The 7,333-nt window shown below is 43.5% G+C and overlaps 1 protein-coding gene across 1 annotated transcript in view; it reads left to right on the top strand.

Moving 5' to 3' along the window:
• Positions 1-332: 332 nt before the first annotated feature.
• LOC104282784 (C-terminal-binding protein 2-like) overlaps positions 333-7,333 on the top strand; it is a 13,819-nt gene continuing 6,818 nt past the window's right edge. Inside the window, exons 1-8 of the mRNA XM_009880911.1 lie at positions 333-483; positions 576-720; positions 3,194-3,400; positions 4,019-4,233; positions 5,006-5,136; positions 5,313-5,440; positions 6,002-6,122; positions 7,174-7,333. Of these exons, the coding sequence (XP_009879213.1) occupies positions 358-483; positions 576-720; positions 3,194-3,400; positions 4,019-4,233; positions 5,006-5,136; positions 5,313-5,440; positions 6,002-6,122; positions 7,174-7,333 (1,233 nt within the window). The 5' untranslated portion in view covers positions 333-357. The remainder of the gene's footprint in view (positions 484-575; positions 721-3,193; positions 3,401-4,018; positions 4,234-5,005; positions 5,137-5,312; positions 5,441-6,001; positions 6,123-7,173) is intronic.

Here is a 7,333-nt window from a genome sequence, read left to right as displayed (position 1 = left end):
GGTCTCGGGAGCCTGGGTCGGATGGCATGCTTCCGGTCGGGTGGCAACACCACCTCTGTTGTCTCTTATTGATGAAACATGCTTTATTTTTCTTTATATAGTGGTGGCAGAGGGTTTGTGTTTTGTTTTTTTGTTTTTGTTTTTGTTTTGGTTTTTTTTCCCTAGCTTTATTTCCCTGTGCATGTTTCCTGTTTACTTCTTTTGCTTTGAATAGTCGCTTCCTAAATAGTGTAGAACTCTAACAGAACTAGAGACTTGTTAGACTAGCAAGTGAGGGTTCCAGATCTTTTGTCTTTCATGCAATCACTCCTACTGGCTTTTTTAACAGGCATACGGCCTCCTATCGTGAATGGCCCAATGCCAGCGCGGCCACTGGTTGCACTCCTGGATGGACGAGATTGCACTGTGGAGATGCCCATCTTGAAGGATGTTGCTACAGTGGCGTTTTGTGATGCTCAGTCAACTCAGGAAATCCATGAAAAGGTGGGCAACAAAATGAGCACACATTGAGACACAAAGCTCTGCCTCTTGGATTAACCAAAGCAGAGATTGATTTGGACTGGTTTTTGTTGTAGGTGCTGAATGAGGCAGTAGGAGCTCTGATGTATCACACCATTACGCTTTCTCGTCAGGATCTGGAGAAATTCAAAGCCCTCAGGGTCATTGTGCGTATTGGCAGTGGCTATGACAATGTTGACATCAAATCTGCTGCAGAATTAGGTACGATGACACCATTAGGGCTCTGTTGCGATCAGAACTGAATGTGAAGTGGAACTCTGCACATGTTTTTCTGTTTTATAGCTGAGTGCATTTAAAACCTTTTATGTAAAAAGAGTTGGAGCCGCTTAGTCTTAGGCATCTTTAGGAAGCCGACCAATATCGGAGCTGGTAGGTGGCTTGAAAGAAAGATTCTCAGTTCTCAGAATGCTCTGCTATAGGTGTCAGTGTCATTGCTATTGTTTGGGATTTAGAAACCTGAATACGGTGTCTAGATAATTTTTGGTGAGGCGGCTTTGGGCTGTTTGTGGGGAAAGAACTGAGCAAAGTGATGTCTGAAAGCAGCCTGCAAATGCTGATGCAGGATAAACTCACTGTAAATGCTCAATAAGTGAGTTTTCCTGTTAATTTTACATATGCAGGTAGGTTCTGATTCAATTCTTTATTATTGAACCCTTTAGAGCCGTAGACATGTGAAGAGTCTCTGGATGAGGTGACAAAAAGCTGCTATTTATTAAACGTATGGCAGTGAGAGGTTTGGACCTTGTAGTCTCCTAGGTGAGGTGGATCATCTAAGTACCCTGCCCCTTCTTTTTTGGGTTTGTGTCAGTGGTCTGAAACCTTTCTTAAGGTAATGCAGATCAGGTTAAGCTTAAATCACATGCAAGTATTCGCATAAAAAATTGAAAGAGGCACTACAATTTTCCAGATCTGTAAGAACAGATCAATTGCAAATAAACGAAGGGTGCGTATTTGTCTAGTGCCTGAATTAGGTATAAAGAGGCTTCTCATCTGAATGATTCAACTGCATAGTCTCAAGAGTTCCTGGCAAGGTCTTGGGCTGTCATCCAACCATTACATTTTTTGGCTGAGTTTGGGACCTAATCTACTCTTAGGGTTCTCTGCTTAAAGTCACCATCCATATCCTTGATTCATTCAGATTCAAAGCTTTCCCTCTTGCCCCACTCTGCACTCATTAACCGGAGCAGAAATGGGTCAAAGTTCTCTCACCATCAGACTGCTGCTTGCCACTTTTTCTTTGGAGTGACAATATGATGACCCTTATGCACGGTTTTGCTTTTTCACGGACAATTAATGATTATTTTCATGCTTAGCCAGGCCCTTTAATTCATTCTGAGGTAAGATACTGTTCCTTATACATTCTGAATCTTCAAATTGGACCAGAGGGCTGTTGTGCGTGTTTGCGTTTTCTTACATTTAGGCATAATATTGCATGTAGACACAAATTTGTGTCTAGCTGTGTAAGAATGAATGCATGCGGCTTGTCTGAAGTTGAATGAGATGGTAACAGGTGAGATTAAAAGAAGTTAGGTTTCCCTTTCTCCCCTCCTCATGTCATCTGAGTTGTCTGTGTGGCATGATGGCACAATTGCAAAGCATTTGATAGAGAAAAGGAGTCAGGTATCTGGGATTGTGTGTGGCCATTGCTCTCTTAGTTCTCTTGGGAGAGCATGAGCTAAGTTTAGTCAAATGTCTCCTTTGTAATAGGCTTACAAAAGAGTGATGCATTGCTGAATTTTATGTACCTTCAACTGTTGCTTAGATTTTCATTCCTAGTTTTTAGATAGGTGGTGGCCTTTTGAGGAGGAGTTGTTTCCTTGGTTTGGCAAGTGGCTAAGGTTATGTTTGCGAAGAGATCATTTGTTCATCTAGTTATTTTTATTTCTTTATTGGTTTGTTGAATGAAGGATAGCAGCAGTGATGTTTGCAGCCCCCACCCTCCCCCTGGCTTTTTTTTTTTTTTTTTTCATAGACTGCTCAGGAATGAGCAGATTTTGCTGCATTTTTCCATCTTTCCCTTTCCTGACAGTAATTTGTGCTTCCAGGACTTTAACTCTGTTTGCATTGGTAATCTACCTGATAGTTCTAACCATGGGTTTTATGGTCCCTTGTGGTTGTATGTTATTCTAGAGTGGGAGTGTTATGTGTTGTTATTTTTAAGTGTAACTTCAAATGGATTTAGAGAGGCTCCTGTGGCTTCTCTCTGCGTTTAATGAGTTACTTATTGTTGCTCCTGGGGAAACTGGTGCTTGCAGTGAGCATCTGGACTATGAGGCATGAAAGAGCTCAACCATCTGTCTTGATTCTTCTACAGTCTGCCAGTTAATCTGTCAGGAGTAGCTCTGGAACGAGTGCATCTTTTTGGATGCAGATCTTCTGAAACAGTCACTTTCTTGCATCACTTGTATGACCCAGTTTTCTCATTTCAGCCTGTTTTTTTTTTTTTTCTGGTGAGTGTGTCAATCAAATAAGGAAAGAATGGTATTTCCTTGGGGTTAAAAAACTGGCTGGTCGAATTTTTGTTGCTGTAGAATGAGCTTCTGAGGCGAATCCTGTGTTTCTTGGCAGTAGTTCTGGAGCACTGAATTATCTTTCAGTGCTTATGGCTGAAGAGCTCTATGTTGGTTTAGCATTGTGATGCTAAAAATCTTATATGACCTCTATGGCTTTGTAGGCATTGCAGTTTGCAACATCCCTTCCTCCTCAGTAGAGGAGACTGCTGACTCTACCCTCTGCCACATCTTGAACCTCTATCGCCGTGTTACTTGGCTACATCAGGCTATGCGGGAAGGGAATCGAGCCTCGAGTGTAGAACAGATTCGAGAGGTGGCTGGAGGCGCTGTGCGTATCCGTGGGGAGACTTTGGGCATCATTGGACTCGGTAAGTGATGGGAATTGTTAGATTGAAAAATGAACTCTGAAAGTTTTTGGGAACCTAAGAGTCACAGACTGAAAAAAGTGATAATTTTACAGCTGTTCGTTGTGAAACACACTGACTCATGAGGAATGTTAGTGCCCTATTCTGTGATGCTGGATATCTTCAAGAGTTGGGTGTATGCCATGGGATTGGGGATTTTTTTTTCATATTCAAATGGTTAGAAGAATTGGCACATTCAAACAGATCTTCTCAATGACTGTTTCCCTGTGTGCTAGGCTCTGTATCAGTAACAAAGCCACCTGAAAGCTACCAATTCCTTCTCAAGGTTCTTGTAATCAGATGATTATTGCCTCTGACTCAGGGTCCAGATTTGGTTTGAAAAACAGCTCCTACTAGGCTGAGCTCTGGCTATTGCATGGGGAAGGACTAGAATTAGCCACATGGGATCAGCACTGAATATAACCTCCTCTGGATCCCTATGGCAATATTAGGGGTTTCCAGGGCTGCAGTACCTTGGGCCCTGGCAGTAAACTCCATTGTAGGCTCCCAGTCTGCCCCAGTATCTTGTCTTTAAAGTTTGTTTTACCTTTCCTTGATGATTGTGGGTTTTCTTTTGTGAAGGCCGAGTTGGACAGGCAGTGGCTCTGCGAGCCAAGTCCTTTGGCTTCAACGTGATTTTCTATGATCCCTATCTGCCGGATGGAGTGGAGCGATCCTTGGGTTTACAACGAGTAGGAACCCTGCAGGATCTACTAATGCACAGCGATTGCATCACATTGCACTGCAGCCTGAATGAACATAACCATCACCTCATCAATGACTTCACTATTAAACAGGTGCAGCAGGAGCTTGATTTCCCCCACAGAGCACTGTGGAAATGAATGCAAACAAAAACTGCTGCTTTCACAGAGGCTGAGAGCGTGTGAATCCTGCTGCCTCTGTCGTGTGCCTCCTGCTGCCTTTGGAGGCTGGGAGCGTGTGGATCCGGGTGCCTGTGCTTTGTGCTGTATAGAATTTCATGTTAAGAGAAGAATAGGATTGGCCAAGTAATTTCATTTATAAAGAATGTTTTAGGTGATTCAGTAATTTCACATTACCTTTAAAATGCATAGTTGACTCTGCTGGTTAGAGCCAGATGTGGTGTGGCTGGGACTGTGTAAGCTTCTTTACAGAGCTCTGCCAAAGCCTCTCTGCCCAAGCCCACTGCAAAGTCAGTCTCGGGCTCTATTCCACTAGTCTATGAATGCTTTTCAGTGCTTTCATGAGAGACATCTGGACGTTGTAGTCCAGTTTTGTATAGCTGGATACTTAATTCATGTCCTCTTTCTTTTTTAATGTAGTAGGATGAATATAGAGTGCAGAACCTGAGAGTTCCACTTTTGCCCTTGTTGTCTTGTGGTTTTGTTTGTTCATTTTTAAAGCAATTTCTCAAGCATTGCTTGCAGGCATTTCCCCTGTGGTTAGCTTTGCAGTGAGAGCACTCCTAGTTCGTCCAGGCCTCATCTAACCACTGCAGGCTCCTGCTCATTTCCAGTAGACTTCCCAAGATTCACTTAGCTTCCATGAAAAGTCTCATTCTCAACCCACTTAATATTTTTCTTCTTCCAGATGCGCCAGGGCTGCTTCTTAGTGAACACAGCCCGGGGAGGGCTGGTAGATGAGAAAGCATTAGCGCAAGCCTTGAAAGAGGGGAGAATCAGAGGAACAGCATTGGATGTGCATGAGTCTGAGCCTTTCAGGTAATGTTGCACCTGCATACCTGCTGCTGTCCTGTGACTCACCTATGCTGGATGATTCTTTTGGGTTTTTGTTATTTGAGTTGCAGTGAAACCCATGAGGACAGATGAAGTTATCACTTCTGTTGTGAAACTTTTTTTTTTTTTTTTTTTTTTCCCCTCTTTCCCCTCCCCCACAGCTTTGCTCAGGGGCCCTTAAAAGATGCACCCAATGTGATCTGCACCCCTCACACTGCCTGGTACAGTGAGCAGGCTTCCATTGAATCCAGAGAAGATGCAGCTAAAGAGATTCGCAGAGCCATTACAGGTAATGAGCAAGACTGCGTGCTCTGCAGCTGGTGCCGAATTAGTATTCTTTTGTTACTTCACTGCAAGGATTATGCTGATTGTTCTGAAAACTTAGACTTGGTAACTGGTTTCTGGAACTGGAGCGTAAGCTGATAATTGTCTCTTTGCCTTCTGAGAATCTTGTAACTAATGCTGAAGTGGCACTTTCCCTCCCCTGGGAAAGCCTTGTACCTAGTATATATTCCAAGTCCTTTGCAATAATTCCGTTGACAGTTATACTGTACACCTTTTTTCTGGAGTAGTACATATCATCTCTTGGTGAAGGTGAGGCTTGGCAATGGCAGTTTGTGGCAAATAATTTCCACAAGATCACAGAAGTGGGAAGGAAGGATCAGTTTATTGTCTTCTCCAGAGACCAGTTGTTCAGAGGAGAGTCTCCCCTGCCCAGTGTTATCCTGTGGAGGTAGATGGAAAAAGATGTTGCGTGTTTCCTTTCTATTTTCCTTTGTAAATGCTTCGGGGAATGAGCCCCTCTTACTCGTCTCCTGGGGTTTTTTTGTCATTCTTTGTGCTCTTGCAGGCCACATACCTGATGCTTTGAGGAACTGTGTTAATAAGGAGTACTTGCTGTTAGCAGCTCAGTGGTCCAGTATTGATCCTGCAACTGTCCATCCAGAACTCAACGGAGCTGCGGCTTACAGGTGAGATACGTAGGCTGTCCAAAGGCACTTCCAAGCCTATCTTCCTACTGAAGTAAGTCAACAACCCTCTTTGGATTTGAGAACTGCTTGTACCTGCAAGCAGGTGTGTTTCTGTTCCCATATCCTCTGTATATGAGCTCGTTCCAGAAACTTAACAGCAGCACTTCTGAAGCTGTACTAGGATTTAACATTTACGTGGTGATATTTAGTTCCAGCTGCATACTGGTTAATTTTTCCAAACCCTTGCAAGACCTGCCCAAGAGATATCTTAATATAAGAAAGCCTGCTGGGTGACTGAAAAGAGGTCTGGATCTTAACGTTTAGAAATTGTGCGTACCATTAGGGCTATATAAACAAAGCACAGTTCTTATCTGTAGCCCAAATATGGGCTATAAAGAGACATTGTCCAGTGGATTTGGGCAGTGGCCTAAAGAGGTTGTATTTCAGTTTATTTGTCTATTATAGATCTGCCAAGTGACCGTGGGCAAGCTGCTTCCCTTCTGGTTTTCTCCCATCTGAGAAGTAGGAAATATATTCTCTTCCCCTCTCTGAGAGCTCTACAGAGGTTCAGACATTTATGGACAAGGCACAGGGAGGCAGAATGGAAGAGTGGTTCATTAGCAATTAATGAGTATCACTCTCCTGTTTTGCATCTTAGATCTAGCTGTTTTATTAGTTCAGCTCCTTACTTTTTCTATCTTAGAGCCCAGTGAAGGACAACTGGCAGCTTGCACTCCTCCTGCTGATGGGGAGGAAATTTCCAGCCCTTCAGGGTACCTTCATACAGTGCTTCACACTGTTTTCTACTGGAGATAAACTTTGTACCTGTTTTCCAAATGCTTAGTATGTGACCTGAGACAATCTCTGCCTGTCTGAGAATGGGTGTTGTTTGGTATTAGGATATTTCAGCTCCGGAGACTTCTCCTCTGTTCTATTTCGGACTATTTCTGTTAGAGTGATTTGTATTCAGCAGGTGCTTGAGGGCACGGCTCCTTTCCCCTTGCATATCTGTTGGACAAGCTTGTAATTTCTACGTTTCTGTTGGTTTTAGGTTTCCTCCAGGAGTAGTGGGAGTAGCCACCCCTGGGCTACCAGAACCGCCAGCAGTGGAAGGGATTGTAGCTCATGGGATCCCATCTGTTTCTCACTCAGCACCGCGTACCCCTTCCCCAGGAGAGACGAGCAAACTGGATGCAGACAGAGAGATTCCT

Source organism: Charadrius vociferus, unplaced genomic scaffold, assembly GCF_000708025.1.
Source record: "Charadrius vociferus isolate BGI_N301 unplaced genomic scaffold, ASM70802v2 scaffold53, whole genome shotgun sequence".
In the NCBI taxonomy this organism is placed as follows: Eukaryota; Metazoa; Chordata; class Aves; order Charadriiformes; family Charadriidae; genus Charadrius; species Charadrius vociferus.
This window is presented reverse-complemented; position numbering and strand designations above follow the sequence as displayed.